This window comes from Dermacentor albipictus, unplaced genomic scaffold, assembly GCF_038994185.2.
Source record: "Dermacentor albipictus isolate Rhodes 1998 colony unplaced genomic scaffold, USDA_Dalb.pri_finalv2 scaffold_16, whole genome shotgun sequence".
NCBI classification, from domain to species: domain Eukaryota; kingdom Metazoa; phylum Arthropoda; class Arachnida; order Ixodida; family Ixodidae; genus Dermacentor; species Dermacentor albipictus.
Window position 1 is genome coordinate 3850381 of NW_027225570.1, and position 21481 is coordinate 3871861.

Below are 21481 nucleotides of genomic sequence, written 5' to 3' on the forward strand. Positions count from 1 at the left end.
TTTGTCTCTTGCGTCCTCTCTTTTTGCGCTGCTGAGTGTTCTTTCTCTTCCATGTCCTTCCCTGCCCTCTTCCGATTTGGGTCTGGGCCATCTGCCTTCCTCACCCCAGCTACATTTTCCACAATCAAATCATAAAGGGAGTCCTCCACACATATAGCTGTGACCAGCCCTGTATAAAAGGGTGTTGATATTTGAATTCGTGCCTCTGGCAGATATTTACCAGACTTGTCTACCAAGATTACTGACTCGAAGTGCCCAGTCATGCTGTCTGGTGTCGCTAGACTCCTTCTTATTAAAATGGTATTCGCTCCCGTCCTTGCACCTCGCCTTCCAATACAGGCAGCTCCTGCTCTCTATGTCCATCATCTCTTGACCTCATGGTACATGCCATCTTATCCACGGATCCAGTCCTGCATTCATCTGCCTTGTGAACCTTCTATTGGCGCAACTGGCAAACCATTACCTCTCACTCGGCACTTCACCGTGTTTGATCCGCACCGATGGCACCGGCTGTTGGAACCTCAGTGCTGACACCCGTTATTGCAACTGGGTCGCAAGCCCCAAGGGTAGCGTTGGCCTGGCGGCCTGGGGCACACTGGAAGCATCCGAAGGTCCCAGCAAAGCATGAGGCGACTGCTAACAGAACAACTTGTTTATTCTAGCATCGCAAAGAGCGGGCGGTCAGGTCGACCGAAGTAGAGAGACGGGAGAGCACGTTACTCAACAGCAGAAATCGGAGCCTCTCTCCTGGCGTCCGGGGGCAGCTGCTCTTATACTCTCGGACTTGAGAGCAAGAGGGAAGGTCACGGGACTTCACCACGTGACAGCGGCGACGGACGGACTGAAAGACACGTTGGAACAAGGAGGTGACGCATCAGCCGGGCCGGCGCCGGACAGACCTCCTCGCTTCACACTGGGGGAGCTCCTCTCCCCGGCTGCCGCGCTTTGACAAGCGTGGGCACACACACACACACACGCACACACAAAGACACGTGGCCCTGATCATGCCGGGACGCGCTCGGCGGGGCGCGCTCGCGGCCGCTCCGAACGGGCCAAAATGTCCGCCGCTTGGAACGAAGCTCCGGCGTACGTTGCATCCGCGCTGGCTTTACCGCGCGTCGTAGGCGAAACGTAACAGACCGCCCCGCCGGGGGAGGGAGATCCCGATGGTCAGGGGACTGCATCCGCTGTCCGGAGGGATGTCGCTCGATGATGCTCATAACCGAAGTCGGTCGTCCCACGGCGTTTCTTGAGCGCAGCGCACCGAGAAGGCCTCGTTCTCACGTTCAGGTTCATAGAGGACACTGCAAAGTGACTTCGGGAGAGTTCTCATTTTTCTCTCGTTCCCAGCAAGCGTTAGAACTACGCCGAAACTCAGCCGTTCAGTCAGCAAGCCCGGCACAACCCTCACTAAGCCATGCCAGGCTCTTTCCCCTTTAATACTACTGCCTAGTTCCTTACAGTAGTCTAGCAGCACTCAGAACGCGTCCACAAATCGGAAAATTGCACTAGAAAGCACATCATCACTTTGAAACACTACACAAAAGCAATATGTTAAAAATCCTGCCTCAGGAAGAAAAACATCAATAACAAACAATTTTGAGGCTGATTCCCACGTTAGGGGCTTCGACTTAAGCCATCGGCGTTACCGTTGAGACTCCCCTTTTTGTAACGCACCTCAAAATAATGTTGTTGCAAAGCGAGGCTCCAGTGCAGGAGGCGGCCATTTGTGAAACAGATAGTCTGCAGCCTTTGGAGAAGGCAGTGATCCGTCTCGAAGCATGCGAAGCGGAGATCGCAGCGAGCGACCGTACACTAGCTCAGCTGGCGAAAACCCTGTAGCCACATGCGGCGCGGTCCTCAATGCAAACATCACCCCAGGCAGAAACAGCTCCCAGTCAGTTTGTTGTTCAAACCACAATGCTCTCAACACGCGCTTTATGACGGAGTGGAGCTTCTCAACGGAATTCGACTGGGGGTGGTGCACTGAGCTGTGTAGCAGCTTTACCCCGCACCTTTCGAGAAAGGCTGTCGTCAAAGCGCTAGTAAACACTGTGCCCTGATCTGATTGGATTTCCGCAGGAAAACCAACTCGCGCAAATATGGACAGTAGTGCATTGACTATCTCAACTGAGCTGAGTTCTTTAAGCGGCATTGCTTCAAGGAACTTTGTCGCTGGGCAGATCACAGTCAAAATGTGTCTGTACCCCGTGGCTGTTACCGGCAGAGGTCCCACTGTATCAATAACGAGCCGTCTAAAAGGCTCCGTAATGATAGGTACCAACTTCAACGGCGCCCTCGATTTTTCCCCTGGTTTGCCCACGCGCTGACAGGTGTCACATGTCTTCACAAAGTGGTCTGCGTCCCGAAAACACCCTGGCCAATAGTACTCTTGCAAGAGACGGTCCTTAGTTTTCTTAACTCCTAGGTGTCCGGACCACGAACCCCCATGCGACAAGCGCAACAGATCCTGACGATAGCACTGAGGCACGATCAGCTGATTGAACTCCACTCCCCTGCGGTCTATATACTTCCGGTACAGGACCCCACCTCTTTCCACAAAGCGAGCATTTTTCTTGGCGACACCTTCCTTGACAATGCAGCGTATGTTTTCTAGGCTGCCATCCTTCTTTTGCTCGTCTATCAAAGCCGTCCGGCTGACTTTTAGCAACCTATCAAGTCCGTCTGACGTAGGCGCGATGAGCAAATCTTCAGATAGCTCTTCTAACTTTCCCGTGTCGGGCATTTCCTCTCCAGTATCTGGTGCCTTTAACGCTACAGGCTCAATTTTATTCAGTTCGGGCGTGCTCTGAATATCAGCTTGCTGCGCCTCTGACCCTTTCTCATCGTTCGACAACGTCGGCCCCGCAACTACCGCCTTTGCAGCGAGCTCCCGAACCTTCGATCTGGTTAAGGCCTGAACGTTAGCCTCACCAAACAAAAGCCCCTTCTCGCGCAGGAGGTGATCGGACCTGTTCGAAAATAGGTACGGGTACTGGGGGGGCAGCATAGATGACACTGCCGCCTCCGTCTCAAGTGCTCCGAAAGGACCTTCAATAAGCACTTTTGCTACGGGCAGACACACGCTATGAGCTTCCACGGCTTGCTTGATCCATGCGCACTCGCCCGTGAACATATCGGGTTCTACGTAAGAAGGGTGAACTACATCCATCGTAGCTGCGGAATCGCGAAGCACTCGGCACTCCTTCCCGTTTACGAGGAGGTCTCGCATGTAAGGCTCGAGAAGCTTCATGTTCTCGTCAGTGCTGCACAATGACAAAAACACAACTTTTGTTTTTGTTTCTGGACACTGCGCCGAAAAGTGACCCGGCTTCTGACACGTATAACAAACGCGCGCTTGCCTCGCCTCGAACCGCTTTCTGCGTTCGGCTTCGGCTGCCGCCGTCTCCTTACGTTCGGTCGGACTGCTTTCACTCGCGTCCGCACTACGTGTGTCCCCCTTTGCTCTCATGGGCGTGAACTTCGGCCTCTCAAACTTGGAGCCAAATTCACCCTTTTGACCGTCCTTAGCTCCGCGAGCCCGACGCGTCACAAACTCTTCGGCTAGCTCAGCGGCTCTAGCCACCGTACTAACGTCTGGCCTATCCAAGACCCAGTACCGCACGTTCTCAGGTAACCGACTATAAAACTGCTCTAGCCCGAAACACTGCAGAACTTTCTCGTGGTCACCAAATGCTTTCTCTTCTTTGAGCCACTCCTGCATGTTTGACATAAGCCTGTAGGCAAACTCTGTATATGACTCACTTTTGCCTTTCTCATTTTCTCGAAACTTCCGACGGAACGCCTCCGCGGACAGCCTGTACTTTTTTAGCAGACTCGATTTCACTTTGTCGAAATCCTCTGCCTCCTCTCTCTCCAAGCGAGCGACTACATCGGCCGCCTCGCCGGGTAACAAAGTAAGCAAGCGCTGTGGCCACGTTTCCCGAGAGAACCCCTGCTTCTCGCACGTTCGCTCAAAGTTAACCAGGAACAAACCAATGTCCTCTCCAAGCTTAAACGGCCGCATCAGGTCAGTCATTTTGAACAATACTCGTTCTCCTGCACCGTGTGCCTGACTTCCATTACGAGCGCGTTCCATCTCTACTTCGAGACGCTTCATTTCCAAAGCGTGTTGACGGTCACGCTCTTTTTCTTTCTCTTGTTGCTCTCGTTCTATCTGTTTCTCTTGTTGCTCTCGTTCTATTTGTTCTTTACGTTCACGCTCATCTTTCTCTTGTTTCTCTCGCTGTTGCTGTTCTTTAAGTTCGCGTTCCTGTCTTTTTGCCGTCTCCCTCTCCTCAATGGTCTCAAGGCATTCCGACAGCTCGTCATCCTCAGCTCCTAACTCAAGAATAGCCCTTAGCAGTTCTGGTTTTCTGAGTTTGTCTGAGACATCCAGACCCAACTCTCTTGCAAGCTCCAACAATTTCGGTTTGCGCAACGACTTCAAATCCATGGCTGCTCTGAATGCTGCTTTCTCTACTGCCTACTATTGTCTTGCCGCAACTAACCCGGCAGCAACGACAACCACAATTACCAGCTCTGTTTCTGACACTAACAAAAGCCTGGCAAAACTCAGAAGAAGAAAGTCCCGCACTCACCAAACCTCGCAGCCAAGAATTCAGCGCAGTCGTTCCGCTGCAGGCAACCAGTCATCACACAGGGCTCGTTGCACTGCTCCCGGATGGTCGTTGTGCTGCTCAGCATACAGTCAACCGCATATCTTCGCTGCTGGCCTCCGTTGTCGCGATCTCACCGCTGGCAACCAGATGTTTGAACCGCACCGATGGCACCGGCTGTTGAAACCTCAGCGCTGCCACCAGCTGTAGGAACCTCAGTGCTGACACCCGTTATTGCAACTGGGTCGCAAGCCCCAAGGGTAGCGTTGGCCTGGCGGCCTGGGGCACACTGGAAGCATCCGAAGGTCCCAGCAAAGCATGAGGCGACTGCTAACAGAACAACTTGTTTATTCTAGCATCGCAAAGAGCGGGCGGTCAGGTCGACCGAAGTAGAGAGACGGGAGAGCACGTTACTCAACAGCAGAAATCGGAGCCTCTCTCCTGGCGTCCGGGGGCAGCTGCTCTTATACTCTCGGACTTGAGAGCAAGAGGGAAGGTCACGGGACTTCACCACGTGACAGCGGCGACGGACGGACTGAAAGACACGTTGGAACAAGGAGGTGACGCATCAGCCGGGCCGGCGCCGGACAGACCTCCTCGCTTCACACTGGGGGAGCTCCTCTCCCCGGCTGCCGCGCTTTGACAAGCGTGGGCACACACACACACACACGCACACACAAAGACACGTGGCCCTGATCATGCCGGGACGCGCTCGGCGGGGCGCGCTCGCGGCCGCTCCGAACGGGCCAAAATGTCCGCCGCTTGGAACGAAGCTCCGGCGTACGTTGCATCCGCGCTGGCTTTACCGCGCGTCGTAGGCGAAACGTAACAACCGCTAGATGACCTAACCGGTTACATAGAAACTTCTCTAGGGTCCCTTTTGTCTATTGATTTGCCCCTGGTTCTTCATCTCCACTACTGCTGTCGTGTGTGCATCATTGCCACCCTTTTCCAAATTTCTCAATCATTGTGCCTCTGCGAACTGACTGTTTTTTCTTCCATCTGCTCCTCAGTTTGCAATTTCTCTCTTTAAGGAATATCGCCAAACTACTGCTACACATGGCAAGCAATGTTTTACGGACGACTTTGTCGCGAACCCTTTCATATGTTTTGTCCGTCTCAGACAGCTCTATATCCACCTCTCAAAATAACTTGCTAGACGACACGTGAGCTGCTTGCCTGTTCCTGAATCTTCAGGCTTACAGGACCTAAACTTCTCTTGGAACGCTTCTGCGGTCAAACTGAATCTTTGCAACAAAGTTTTCATCACCTTGTCATAGTCTAATGACTCCTCTGCTGGCATACATCCAAAAACACTGAGAGCCTCACGCACTAAACACAGGCTTAAAGTGTTATTCCACTCGCTCCTCTCCCAGCATTGCTTGACTGCTATCCTTTTAAACGGATGCAAATACGCATCTAAATCATCCCTCCGCTCATCGAAAGGTGCCATCAATTTCCTAGGGTAAATCTGTTGTGGACGTGCTCAGCAAGGTGCGCTGCAGTGACCACAGGATGGTAAGAACTCGAATTAGCCTAGACCTGAGGAGGGAACGGACGAAACTGGTACGTAATAAGCCGATTAATGAGTTAGCGGTAAGAGGGAAAATAGAGGAATTCCATATCAAGCTACAGAACAGGTATTCGGCTTTAACTCAGGAAGGGGACTTTAGTGTTGAAGCAATGAACGACAATCTTGTGGGCATCATTAAGGAGTGCGCAAGGGAAGTCGGTGGTAACTCCGTTAGGCAGGATACCAGCAAACTATTGGGCCCAACTGCAGGTGCAAGCCACTCTTCCACCAGATGTGTGTTGTTCACAGGAATTGGAGCTATACAAATGCAGACAGAAGCAGTGATGTTTGAAAGTAGTTGAGTTGAACTATATTCTGCACAAACAGTGCTACTTGCAGCGCTGGTACCTTGTAGCTACATTTCGTGGCTGTCCCACCATGCAAAGGCACTATTCTTGAATTATTAACTTCTATCTATATTTATGGTGGCCATATATTGCAAGTACATATCTACATTGTGTGCAATATGGTTGAATGTCAATTATGATAGCCATTCCTAATCTGAAATGCAACAAAAGAGCAAATATAGGCAACAAATTGCAATTCAGAGAGACAAAAGACAATCAGTGCACAGAATAAGTGACAGACTTCATTTTATTAAAAAAAGAAATGTGACATGTGTCATGCCACCAGCAGTGGGTAGCAAACTTGCAAGCTTGGGTGACAGAGGCAAAAGTTAGCAAAATGCTACACTCATACTCAAATGTAAAATGGCCTATGACACAATAAACGACGTTATATTGTTCTGAATGAAAGGGCAAGACTCCATCCAAGAACACATTATGGCACCACATAATTGGCATGGTGTAAAAGATGTTAACACGCCCTCCCCATAAAAGAAGAAACACTGAAAACATGCCTTAAAAGGCAATGTGCAGTGTCTGAAAGCAAGGAAAAAGCACCCAAAAAAGGTTTTGCTACGTCTTTCAATTATTAAAATTGTCAAACTGTCTTGTCACTTCTTAACGGATCTGCATTGTGTACTAGGGTGTTCTGATAAGGCAGTTTCAGCAAGTGTATTGGAAAGCAGTGTTCCCAGTATGTGTCCAATATTTCGAATTTAAAGAGGGTCAGGCTGCCTTTCAAAGGCGTACATTTTAGTTTATAAAACAGAAAAAAGCAAGCAAAATTGCTGTGCTTTAGAAATTCACTAAAAGCAGTGCTATTAAATTAAAGTATTAGCTTGCACAATGCCATTATAACAGTTTTCCACCTCTAACATTGCTCATCCCAGTTGTAAAAAGATGGAAATTTCTTTTTCAACAGAACTTTTTAAACTAGATTTAACAGGCGAACCAAATACATCATAAAAGTGGCATTTCGCATCTGCAACAACTTCAATGTACTTGAAATTCAGCATATTGGGACATGGAGGAAGCCATAAAAATGCAATAACGGCCCGAGAGAGTTCTCTGCAATAAGGTGAAGAAATTGGCACATACCTGCAACATTTACTGATATCTAGAGTGAACTTTAACATCCAACACAATATAGGCTCTTTCGGGACTGTTTAGAACGTTCTGTGCCAGGGCACATACGTTAAAACACTATTCAGTGCTTTCACGCCGTGTCGATGTATGCCGAATTGCATTATAACAGGACGTGAGCAGCACAGTAATCGCAAGGGCGTTTTGTTTCTACTTGAGGGCATCGCACTGCGTATTCGTTAGTAGTAGTGGTGGAATACGACTCCATCTCACAGGTTCCGATCTTGTCGGCATGGGTTTCGCCCAGCGATCCTCGCAGCGTAAACTGTCGCACCGGCGTAGATCCCGATTCCTATCAATCGGCAGGGCGGAGAGGGCGCTTCGATGGATGGGACGGAAAGTCGCGTCACCCTCGGCTCGCGACAGCGCCAGCACACAGTTATGCCAGTTTCACGTAGCCGCGTCTGCGTGCCAGCCACGACAAAACGTTGGTCACGGCGTTGGCCACGACCCCCAACAAGCTACGCGAAACCGCTGGTGATGAGAGTGCGTTGTTAGGCATGACGCCACGGCGCGTCCTCGCAGGCGGCAGCCAATACCGTGGCGCTGCGGTTGCCATTGCGTTGTCCCTTCTGGATATTCCAAATACACCTCCGGGACCCGACTGCACGGCTTCGCCGGTGGGCTTTGCGTCTCCAGGAATGTTTATCACTGTAAACAATCAAACAAACAATGATCATATTCAACTAAATGATTCTCTAGCTGACTTAGCTGATTGGTGCTCTAAATGGCAGATGCAAATAAACATACAAAAGTCCGCGATCATGACTCTAACCAGCAAAATGGTATCATCAATCTTTATATACGCAATAAACGACACTGCACTTAGTAAAGTTGAAGAACACAAATATCTAGGCGTTACGTTAACCTCGGAGCTCAAATGGGGCAAACATATCAGTAATACAACCTCAAAGGCGCTGCGCGAACAATTTTTCTGAAAAAAAAAAAAAGCCTGGCGCTCGCAACGGAGACAACGAAGCTGCTAGCTTACACATTTGTAAGGCCTGTTCTCGAATACACTAACACAGTCTGGTTTCCGCATACACTGACTAACATAAGTAAACTAGAATCAATACAGAGGAATGCTGTGAGGTTCATCCATAGCAAACATAAATGTACAGACTCGCCAACAAATCTTTTAACCCAGTCCGGTTTGCGAGCGCTATCCACAAGATCAAAACTCGCTCGCTTAATATTCTTGTTTCAACTACTAAAAGATAACTATAGGATAGATACCTACAAATACATTTCATTCTCCGAGGCTCGGCCTATACGTAACTAGCATGCGCACACATTGATAGCATACACATGTAGAAATGACACGTTTAAGTATTCTTTCTTCCCGCACGCAATAGCAGAATGGAACCAACTTGATCCTACTATCACCAACATTGAATCATTAACCGAATTTATCTCACAAACGGAAAACAAAATGTGTGTGAATAACAGTACCTGTACATGAAGGGAAATCGGCACAGATTGTTTTATTCCTTAGGAAATTATGATAAACCCTCTCATTAGCATCTTATTCATTTGCCATAATGATTCTCAAATACTCGTAGTTTTATTTTAGTTACTTCTGGTTTATTACTTGCCCTAAGTGGTGCTTGTGCTATTGTTATAAAGCTTCTTGCTTTTTTCCCTTTCTTTTTTTCCATTATTTGCTCTTCCCTGTGATCCTAACATGGTTTACTTGTATAGTACGTATAACTTGCACTGCTTAGGTCGTTCTTTTTGTATAACTTGAAGAAACGAGCGCTACAAAGACGCGGACTAAAAGACGAACATGTACGACGGACAAGGCGCTTGTACGTGGTACATGTTCCTCTTTTAGTCCGCGTCTTCGTAGCGCTCTTTTCTTCAAGTATGCAAAACGAACTCGCCCACAACAAGCTTCTTTTTGTATAACCTCCACTCTGATTTCCTTGTACTGTACAGCTGAACTATTGCACTGCCCAACTGCCACACTCTCGAAGGAGAGCAGCAGTATTGAAAATAAATAAATAAATAAATAAATAAATAAATAAAATGTATTGTGAGTTACAAGACTGAACGCCTCCAAAAGCACGCTGACTGCCTCTCTCGTCACCCCGTGGAGCCCCCTGATCCTGTTGCGCATGATTCGGCGACCTGCGTGATGGCTTTTATTGATATGACTGAACAACAACGCGACGCATCCTTGCAGTCCATCATCGCCAGTGTGCAATCTGGCAGCACCGACAGCACGTCCCGCATGTTAGTGCTGCACGACGGCATCCTCTACCACCGCAATATCAACCCTAACGGCCCTGAGTTGCTGCTTGTCCTTCCTCGTCATCTGCGACCCGTCGTTCTAGAACAACTTCACGATGCACCGACGGCGGGATACCTAGGAGTTTTGCGTATACGACCGCCTACTACGCCGGTTCTTCTGCCGCGTCTCTACTGCTACGTGCGTCGCTATGTCGCAACTTGCGAATTGTGTCAGCGCCGGAGGAAACTTCCCCTGCCACCTGTCGCACGATTCCATCCAATTGAAGTTTGCTGTGAACCGTTCTTTCGTGTAGGCCTTGACCTAGCTGCTTAGCCCTTTTCCGACAACGACTAGAGGGAATAAGTGGATCACCGTCGCTACTAATTGCGCGACACGCCACACGATAACAAAGGTATTGCCTACTAGTTGCGCAACAGACGTCACCAATTTTCTCTTTCACGAGGTCATTCTCCAACACAGTGCACTTCGACAGTTACTTACAGACCGCGGCCGCTCATTCTTCTCTCGAGCTGTGGACGACCTCCTCCGCTCTTCTGCCACTGAACACAAGCTGTCTACCGCCTGCCACCCACAAACAACCGGTCTTACGGAACGTCTCAACCGAAAATTACAGAGATGCTGTCGATGTACGTCTCCAACGATCATCGCGACTGGTACGCCACGCTGGCCTACGCGACGATCGCGTATAACTCGTCCCGACATGATACCGCAGGATACTGACCCTTTTATATTTTAACGCGATAGCGTTAAGGAGCTCGTGTCGCAGAAAAGCCGGTGTCGTCGGCGTCGGGTGTCGGCGTCGGCGGCGTTGACCGTGAGCGATAAATCACGGCAGGCGCTTCATAAATAAAAAGCAACTTCCAAGATTGGCCCGGTGGGAATCGAACCAGGGTCTCCGGAGTGTGAGACGGAGACGCTACCACTCAGCCACGAGTTCGATGCTTCCAAGCGGTGCAAACGCGCCTCTAGTGAATGCGGTGTTGCCTTCGAAACGAGCCGTGGAAAGTTATACTGCGGTGTATATCGGTAATTATGAACATGTAACGTACAGAAGTCCGAATTACACGAGTTGCGAAGTGCGTTTCCGCTGCATTTCTTCTGCGCTTTCCGCACACGCAGAGCCGTCTTGCGGCAAACACAGAAGACCCCCTCCTCTCAATGTACGGCGCTGCCCCGACAGGAGGCGCGCCGCGCGCGCATTGGGACCGCTGCCAGGCGCGTCGCGGGACTCCCTCTCCCCTGACGACGCTTCGCCGTGCTCCCGGTTTAGATTACTATCTATCTCTCTGCCCGTGCCGATCACGACGTTTGGCTGGCGTAGATCGTTTCCCCTCCGAGACACCGAGTTCTTTGGTTCGTTTCGTTCGCTCAGGCGCACGTTTCGTTGCCGCGCCGAACGCTGCGTTGCTCGACGCTCACCGCGTGATAGGTGGGCGCTAAGTCCGATGCGGGGCGCATCGTAAGTGATTGCTGTGCCGTAGCGCATTGTCTTATACCCCTTGGCGGGTCGACGGGAACGCTGTCGCGTCCCACTCTTGAAGGCGAAGCTTAAGCGTCCTCCAATTTTTGGTTGGTCGCGACCCCACATTGCCGTTTGACACCATCCTCCCGTCAGGAGATACGAACTCTCCAATGCTATTCACAGCGTGTTTACAGGAGGTATTCAGAGACCTGGATTGGGAAAAATTGGGGATAAGATTTAATGGAGAATACCTTAGTAACTTGCGCTTCGCTGATGATATTGCCTTGCTTAGTAACTCAGGGGACCAACTGCAATGCATACTTACTCACTTGGAAAGGCAACGCAGAAGGGTGGGTCTAAAAATTAATCTGCAGAAAACTAAAGTAATGTTTAACAGTCTCGCAAGAAAACTGCAATTTACAATAGGTAGCGAGGCACTGGAAGTGGTAAGGGAATACATCTACTTATGGTAGGTAGTGGTGGCGGATCTGGATCATGAGACGGAAATAATCAGAAGAATGATTGGGCTGGGGTGCGTTTGGCAGGCATTCTGAGATCATAAACAGCAGGTTGCCATTATCCCTCAAGAGAAAAGTGTATAATAGCTGTGTCTTACCAGTACTCACCTACGGGGCATAAACCTGGAAGCTTACGAAAAGGGTTCTACTTAAATTGAGGACGACGCAACGAGCTACGGAAAGAAGAATGATGGGTGTAAGGTTAAGGGATAAGAAAAGAGCAGATTGGGTGAGGCAACAAACGCGACTTAATGAAATCTTAGTTGAAATCAAGAAAAAGAAATGGGCATGGGCAGCACGTGTAATGAGGAGGGAAGATAACCGATGGTCATTAAGGGTTACGGACTAGATTCCAAGGGAAGGGAAGCGTAGCAGGGGGCTGCAGAAATTTAGGTGGTTGGATGAGATTAAGTTGTTTGCAGGGACGTCATGGCCACACTTAGTACATGACTGTGGTTGTTGGAGAAGTATGGGAGATGCCTATGCCCTGCAGTTGGCGTAACCTGGCTGATGATGATGATCCCTTCTGTGCCACATGTTACAACTGAGTACGCTCATGAAGTCATCGATCGCGCTCACGTGGCATGTCAAGTCGCCCGATCTCGTTCATTAGCCTCGCAGCATATACAAAAACAGCGTTATGAATGGTGCCATCGCAATGTGAACTTTGCGCCAGCTTCTTGGGTGCTCCTTTGGTCACCATTTTGTCGGGTTGGTCTCTCCCAGAAGCTTCTGTCTCGCTACAAAGGGCCTTATGAAGTCCTACGTCAAGTTAACGACGTAAATTACGAGATTTCGCACCTACAGTTTGGTGCATCCTCAAGTCCGATGACTGTTCACCTCGTGCTCGTTTCGCGGCTGAATCCATACTTCGCTCGGAATTCTTCGCCCACCATGCGCCGAGACGGCGTTTCACCACCCGGGGGTCCTGTTACGGAAGGATGAAAGAAGAGAGAGGAAGAAGATTGCGAGGCGCTGGTGACTGTGTATTGGTGGTGCTCAGCCATCTGATCTACTCTGACTCATCCTGTATATATGTTGTAAATACATTCTTTAAATACTCCCAACATCCCCGTAACAATATGTGTGTGTGTGTGTGTGTGTGTGCGTGCGTGCGTGCGTGCGTGCGTGTGTGTGTGTGTGTGTGTGTGTGTGTGTGTGTGTGTGTGTGTGTGTGTGTGTGTGTGTGTGTGTGTGTGTGTGTGTAATTACCCTGTATGTAAAAAGCTGGAGGCGTTGTGAAAGTGCCGTGGAGGCCAAGAACATAGCTCAAAATCAAATGAGAGTGGGGCAATTATTGCTACCGCTAAGCAGACATTGGTTGTCGTACATTTGTCGTACACTATATTCAGCGAAGCAGATACCATTTCGAGACAATACAGCGCGAATGTCAAACAAACAAGCACTTAGACAAGACAAGGACAGCGGTCGTTCTTCTCTCGTCTACGTCCTCGTTTAACATTAATGCTGTACAACTCGCGGTAATGGATCACCAACACTATCCTTAACTGGCAGCCTGCTAAGGTACCATGTCCGATGAGGTCGTTGGGGCATGGACGCAGGTACGAGATTCGCGACACCAGCAGCGAGCACGGACCCCAGGTGCCATCTGGCGCCGATGCCGACAGGGCCGTGCACCGTGCGCTGTCGGCCATGGGCCGCGGTGGCGTCACCTCCCGGCGCCCTGACAGCCCGTTGGTGACTGTGCATTGCGGACTACGACCGCCCGACAAGTCACCTGCCGACGCTTGCCAGCCTCGACGCAAACCATGCCTGTTCGACCTGCAGGTCGATCCTTGCGAGTACAGGAACGTCGCGGCACAGCAGAAGAAGGTACGTAAAGAGTACTGGTGTACAATCGAGCCACTTTCACAGGGAGAGAAAGGAATAAATGACAACCAGGGGGGTTAACTAGGAATTCTTCCTATTGGTTACGTGGTACGAGCGGAAGGTGAAAGGGCAGGAAAAGAACATGAGCAGGTGAAAGAGTCAGTAGTTGATGTGCACTCCATCCAGTGTCGGAATCGCCAACGTAATGAAAATTCTAAGTGTTGTGTCACAGACGATCGCTCAGTCTGCACACCTTCAGGAATCACAGCACAGCTTTTGTAGTCTTCCGCAGCTGCGATATAGGAGACCGGGGCTCAAGGTCTTGTCCATCGCTTCCACTGAAGTATACGGTATGTAAACCAACTTCAACGCCGTTCTAAACCTAAGTTGAGTTCACTTCCAAGTGGCCGTAGGATGTGCCGAATTCGCATATTTTTTTTTATTCTGGGGTGTTACTTCCCAAAACCACGATATGATGAAGTACCCGTAGGGGGGACTGCGGATTAACTTGGCCACCTCGCGTTCGCTAAAGGGGCCCTTAAACGATTTTGACCATTTTCTACAAACGTAGTGCGTCATTAGGTTAAGTCCTTGTGATCATTATTGACACATTTAAATTGCAACTCCGATGATTTTTCGAGTTCTACTGATCTCAATGCAATTTGCTGAGTGTGCTTTCTGCACATTTCCGTCATTTCTTGAAAATATCGGGCTTGAGAGTTGCTCAGATGTTTACAAATTAATTTCGTTCATTCCCTCGAACCATCTGACTTGCCTACTCCTCAGCTACAGACCAGATTGCGTTGACGGAAAAGGCGGCATGCGCAGCGCATGCTGGGAATGATTGGCAGAAGTCAGGGCCTAGGAGTCAGTTAGTGATAGGGAGCTCGCGCTCGGCTTGAGAAGTTGCTGTCGCTAAAAGTTAAGTTATTTGATGACGGGCACGAGATGGGAGGCAAGTGGTGTTTAGTGGTCTGCAGGAACTTCAGCCCTCGTCATCCGCACACTGTTTGAGCCAATGTCGATAGCGTTCAGCCGAAGTTAGACCTATCATAGTCACCGAGTTCGCACGTCTGCTACTGGCGGAGCTGAGTGACTCACATATGAAGCCATTAGAAAGAAGAAAACTGCTTTCGTAGTTAAGTTTTGACCATGCAGATATTGAACAAACGGTTCTTTTCTTACATACCACACAAAAACGCGAGAAGCGGCGTAATGGCGCACTATCAACACCGGCAGGCTGCCTTTACCGAAAGTCGCTAATCGCACTGCGTGGTACTTCCGTAAGGTAAATGTAACTACGCACGTGGGTGAATGTCCACGAATTGCTATGCTGACTAATTATTTAGCATCCGAGGTACTTTATTTGCCTCGTATACCAAAAGCGCCGCAAGCAGCGACGTTTAGATGCAGCAGGGTAAACAACAGCCTCGCTCAGCTGACAATGGTGTCTATAGTGGTATCGGCGTTAGCGCGAGAAAAGTGCGCGTTCTCTAAGTGAATTATAATACGCGCCATAGGCGCCGACTACTGGGGGGAGGAGGGCACTCCGGGGTCAGAGCCCCCTCCAGAGTTTTCCGGAGGCAGCTTAGCGTTCCCGGTGATGCCAAACCCTAGCCTCAGTTAATCAGTTAATTCTGATTATTACCTAACTCGAGACGTATTATCATAATTATCCAAATGTCTATAAGGCATTTTATAGGCACAGCCACGAGACATCTAACTGCGCTATATTCAGCGGCTTACTAATTGCGTACTAATTATTTCCGACTGATAAATAAATCCTGCGAGATATGGTGAATACCACGTGGCTGCGTTCAGACCAGCATCATAAAACAGCGCCCTCGAATAGGCTTCTTCTGAGTTAACCCGAACGACTCGAAGGGAATAAAGAAGAAAATGAGCGCCCAAACACTCAGTACAGATGGTTAACCGTCGAAGCTGAAACGTGCGGCCCCGGTAATTATCACTGAGTTAATCCCGACGGTTCATTACACGACGGCTTGCTGGGCGGCCGGTTCCTCGGTACGCAGTTGCTGCTTGCGCTCGGCTGCACGAGCCTGTTGTTGTGCCCGGGCTGTAGCATCCGGACGGCCTGGACGAGCTCGTTCCAAGCTCTGCACGCGGCGTTGCTGATAGAAAGCTGCCTGCTCCTCAGGAGTATATATGACGCATGGCCTAACAATTTTGGAGCCCGAGACAAACTGCTGCGCACCCGCTCACCTGCGACGGAGAGCAACGACGTCACTACTGGCGCAGCCATTTGCGCGACTCTCTTTCGCTTTTTTACGTGCATTCACATGGGGTTGCACCGGAGAAGTTTTCGGCGTAGAGGCGACAGACGGACGGACAGACAAATCGGCTAGCCACATATAGCTTCGCTGAAAAACATCCTGATCGACCTAGTGCGTTATCTGCTACGCCTCGACTGAAGTAACACGTCGCGTTTAGTGTTAGCTGGAAACAACCTATGATAGCTGTTGTCTTGGTAAATAATGTGCACGAATGGTTCTTTATTTTGCCACAATACCTATGACCACAAAAGCGAATTCACAGAGTCAGGGCAAATGTTTAAAGATGCGTTTCCTTGTGTCCCAATCACCATGTTTTTCTCTAATGAGCAGAAGGTAAAATGTACTTGCCTTGCGAGCTAGAAGTGACAACAGGAAGGCCGCAAATATATATCAGTCATGAAAGTGTGGCAGTAGACCAAACGCGTCAACTATCAACAGAAATTATCAAAACCTGAGAAAGAGCGGCAGCTTCAAGAAAGTGCGGCGTAGGACTCCATCTTTGAGTCCTAGCCTGCGCATGCATGTCCTAGCATTTATGACCTCAAACCCTCATGCTAGCTTTCGGACGTTGCCACCCAAATACCAATTTCTATATCATCAGTTTAGAGATTCTAAACGATGACCTTTCGCCCGTACCACATTAACCAACACCAATGCATGCAAGATAGCCACAAGTAGAATCGTCTAGATTTCTCGAATTGTGTCCTAACAAGAGCCAATGAGTCACCGGACTTTTCCAGCAACATCATGTGCAGAGATCGAGAAATTTTTTTTAAGAAGCGCACAGGTATAATTGCATAATGCACACTATTGGAGTGAATCCAAGGCACATTGGCTGAAGCGCAATCAGCACCGGTACCAGTAGTCGATCAATGGGGGCTGTGGAATTTACGCCGGCGCTATAATCAGTCCCATTTTCTTTAACCACACACTGACAGGACAGCGTCACGTGGACAAAATCTTTCATAGAGAGGTGGATCGGTTTCTCAGCGAAGTCCTGTTCTCACGTGTTCCACTTCTGTGGTATCAGCAAGATGGAGCACCAGTACACAACAGCAGCTGAGCACGAAGCTGGCTGATTGCGACTTTTCATGCGCAATTGGGCCGTTGGCTGGACACCAGGCAGCGTCATGTCAAACCACCTTGTTCGTTTCATGCAGTCAACATGCTTGCCAGGACAGCCAAAGCTAGCGCGTCACAAGATGTGACACGCTTCATCATTCCAGCGCCTGCAGCCCCACCGGAGCTTGCACCCATGAGCAGCCTCGCTATGACAACCCATGGACATCACTACGTCCAACAACACCGACATCAACGCTCGCAAATATTGACACGTATGCATGTCTTTATCGGGTGACACGTTTCACCGCCTAACAAATGTTATCGCACAGCGCAGGACGCGCCTGCATGTTTCGGAAGTTTCTGGAATGTTACCTATGGTTCTATCCGCTGTCTGTTGTCGCCGAACTTGCGTAATCTAATTGCATGGATGCGCGACACGAATTGTGTAGAACTTTGTGGAAGGCACGCGGGTCCCAGCGATTACTTTGAAACATTCGACGACTGATGTATAGAAGCCGACGCGCTTGACCCGCTGATTAGAATTTGGAGATCACCGAGGGTGCTCACCGCTATCCTTGTTCTTAGAGTGTAGCCTGCTTTTGAGGGCAGAACTTCGCCCAATAAAACGCCAGTTTATTTATTCACAGTTTGGCTGCCTTCCTCACCGTCACTACTCGTGAAATCTGGTGAAGATGCTTTACGTTCATGTACCGGACGCCCCCGACAAGCTGTAATCCAAGCCCGGACCGCAAAGACGACACCAACGTCGTCCCGGAGCATCGAGCAAGCCGCCGGCTACAGCAGCTGCCCCCGCAACACGGAATTCTACCAGAGACGACCAAGAAGATCGTCCGAGAAGATCGTCCAGAGAAGACCAAGAAGACAACCCAAATGGCAGCCTGAGTGGACCCAATAGTCCTGCAGCAGCCAAGGGAGCCACCGACGTTCCGCGGTTCCACATTTGGGGACCCGGAAAGCAGGCTGGAGATGTATCAGAGGGTGGCTACGTTTAACAGTTGGGACAGCGATGGCAAGCTGAGACATGTCTATTTCGCATTGGAAGACGCCGTCGAGACCTGGTTCGAGAATCGAGAAGCCACCTTAACGACGTGGGACCTGTTCCGACGCTTGTAAATGTTCTTGCAAACATTTACAAGCGTCCCGCGAAAAGAGCGAGCTCAAGCTCTACTAGAAACCAGAGCGCAGCTGCCAAATGAGACGATCGTGATCTTCACGGAGGAGATGGCCCGTCTTTTCCGGCACGCCGACCCGGAAATGTTGGAGGAGAAAAAAGTCCGCTTCCTGATGCGGGGCGTCAAGCAAGAACTTTTCGCCGGACTTATTCGTAACCCGCCGAAGACTGTAGCTGAGTTTTCTGCAGAGGCATCGACGATCGAGAAAACTCTGGAAATGCGCACCCGGCAATATAACCGCCAGTGGCTCACGTCGCAGTACGCCATCCAAGGTCTGGGCTCCGACGACCTTCAAGCAACCATCAGGGGCATTGTACGCGAGGAAGTGCGCAAGGTCCTGTCTTCGTCACAGCCTCAAGTGGCCTCGATCGCCGACATCGTGAAATATGAGGTTCAGTGATCGCTTGGAGTTCCTGAGGTGCAACCTAAATTACCGCAGCCCCAGCCAGAAGCGATGACCTACGCCGCCGTCGCACGTCGTCAAGCACCCCCCCCCCCCCCCCCCCGCCACCGCGCCAGGGCCCTGTAACGCGGCAATACCGTCATATGCCGCCGCCGCCGTCAGCACGGCCACCCGTCGCCTAGCGCACCTACGCGAGAAAGACGGACATTTGGTGAACCCCGGACCACCGCCCGCTCTTCTATCACTGTGGAAAAGCCGGCCATGTGTACCGCCGCTGCCCATACCGTGACTTGAGACTGAGAGGGTTCGCGTCAACGCGCCGCGTCCACAGCTTGGAGAGCGCCCACGTGACATCACCGATTACGTAGCCGCCGCTCAGGGGAACTCTCGATGACAGTCCCGTTCGTCGTCACCAGGCCGCTACCTGTCGCCGTGGCGCCATCCATACACTGGCCCAGCCCGGGGCGTGTCCGTGAGCCCATATCCCGAAAACTAAAAGCACCTACCGATGGAGGTGCGGTTGCTGCTCGTCGAACTGACGAACATCCTCCGCAGCTGACGAAGATGCCGAAAAAACTATCTCGACGATATCGCAACGACGTCACACCACCATCCCAACGAAGTCTGGCAGCAAAGAACACGCTGATGAAAGACGACCTGACAACGCGACGTTCCAGCCACGGGTCAACGCGACGCAGCCGTGATGCGACGCCAAGACCGAACTGTAACGCAAGACAAAGAACCACCGTCTTCGACGTGCTTCTCGACGGCCACGCAGTCACCGCCTTAGTCGACACAGGGGCCGATTACTCTGTCATGAGTGAACACATCGCCGCCCAGTTGAAGAAGGTTAAGACTGCATGGGAGGGCCCTCAAATTCGGACCGCTGGAGGGCACCTCATTTCGCCGACTGGAATCGGCACGGAAAGAATTACCGCTCATGACCGGACTTACCCTGCCACCTTCGTTATTCTCCAATAGTGTTCACGTGACGACATTGTCAGCATGGACTTCCTAAACCAACACGGCGCAATCATCGACCTGAAGACGAAATTAATAACGTTGTCGGAAGATCAAGCAATACCGCCGGAGAGCTCTCGTAGTCACCACACCTTGAGTGTGCTCGCAGATCAATTGAACATCCCGCCGCGGTTATTTCCGCCGGCAACGAAGCACCCACTGACTTAGAGGGCGTCATCGAGGGTGACTAGCATCTACTGCTCGACCGTGAAATTTGCGTCGCAAGAGGGATCGCTCGACTCCTCGGAGGGAAAGCGGAAGTGATGCTAACCAACTTCAGCCAAGAGTTCAAGCACATCAGCAAGGACACGGCAATCGCGTACATCGAGGAAATTGTTAAAACAAGCAATACCTTTGTCCTTTCAGATTCTGCCGCGTCTACCCCGCCGACCATAATACCCAAACCAGACTTCGACGTAAATCCAGGTCTCCCCATGAGCAAGTAGCAACAGCGCAGAAGTCTTCTCCGACGATACAAGGAGTGCATTTCGACGTCATCGAGGATTCCACAAACACCAGTTGCAAAACATCGCATAATAACCGAAGAGTGCGCTCAACCACTCCGCCAGAGCCCTTACCGAGTTTCGATGTGAGAACGTGAAGCTATTAGGCAAGAAGTCGACGACATGCTTGGCGACGACATCATCCAGCCGTTGAAAAGCCTGTGGGCATCTCCTGTAGTCCTGGCGAAGAAAAAGGACGGAACGCTTCGTTTCTGCGTCGATTATCGTCGACTGCACAAGATCACGAAGAAAGACGTATACCCCCTTCCACGGATATACGACGCATTGGATCGGCTATGCAAAGCTAAATACTTCTCATCGATGGACCTCAAGTCTTGCTACTGTCAAATAGAAGTCGACGAGAGAGATCGCGAAAAGACTGCCTTCATCACGCCAGACGGCCTCTACGAGTTCAAGGTAATGCCATTCTGATTGTGCTCGGCGCCTGCAACCTTCCAATGCGTCATAGACACGGTGTTAAGAGGATTGAAGTGGCAGACGTGTCTTGCTTACTTCAAAGACGTCACCGTCTTCGCCGAAAATTTCGACGATCACCTTAGGCGGCGGCTTGCGACAGTACTAGAGGCCATCAAAACATCAGGGCTCACTCTGAAGCCGGAAAAGTGCCGCTTCGCTTACGATGAGCTTCTATTCCTAGGCCACGTCATCAGCAAATCCGGAATATACCCCGACCCGCAGAAAACAGCTGCCATCGCAATGTTACCGCAGCCCATTGACAAGAAGGCAGTGCGTAGATTCCTGAGCATGTGTGCCTACTACAGGCGCTTTGTCAAGGAGTTTTTACGCATCGCTGAGCCGCTAGCGCATCTTACCAAATCTGATATCGGGTTCAAGAGGCAAACGCTGCAGGCCGCCGCCGGTAGTTGCACATTTCGACGAAGATGCCGATACTGAAATCCACACTGACGCTAGCAGCCTAGTCCTCTGTGCCGTCCTAGTCCTGAAGAAAGACGGACTTGAACGGGTGATATCTTATGCTAGCCGGTCACTGTCAAAGCAGAAGGCAATTATTCTACGACTGAAAAGGAATGCCTTGCCATTATTTGGGCTACAGGAAAATTCCGTGCTTACCCTATAAGGGAGGCCCTTCAAAGTAGTCAGTGACCATCACGCGTTGTGTTGGCTAACTAACGTAAAGGACCCTTCAGGATGGCTGGCGACGCGGAGCCCCGGACTGCAAGAATATGGCGTCACCTGAACATACAAGTCCAGACGAAAACACTCTGACGCCGACTGCTTATC

General features: G+C 50.4%; 1 protein-coding gene across 1 annotated transcript in view; it reads left to right on the forward strand.

The window, feature by feature from the left end:
- Positions 1 to 21481, forward strand: part of LOC135920496 (arylsulfatase B-like) — a 363609-nt gene that overhangs the window by 296150 nt on the left and 45978 nt on the right. Inside the window, exon 10 of the mRNA XM_070529005.1 lies at positions 13476 to 13746. Coding sequence (XP_070385106.1) covers positions 13476 to 13746 — 271 coding nt within the window. The remainder of the gene's footprint in view (positions 1 to 13475; positions 13747 to 21481) is intronic.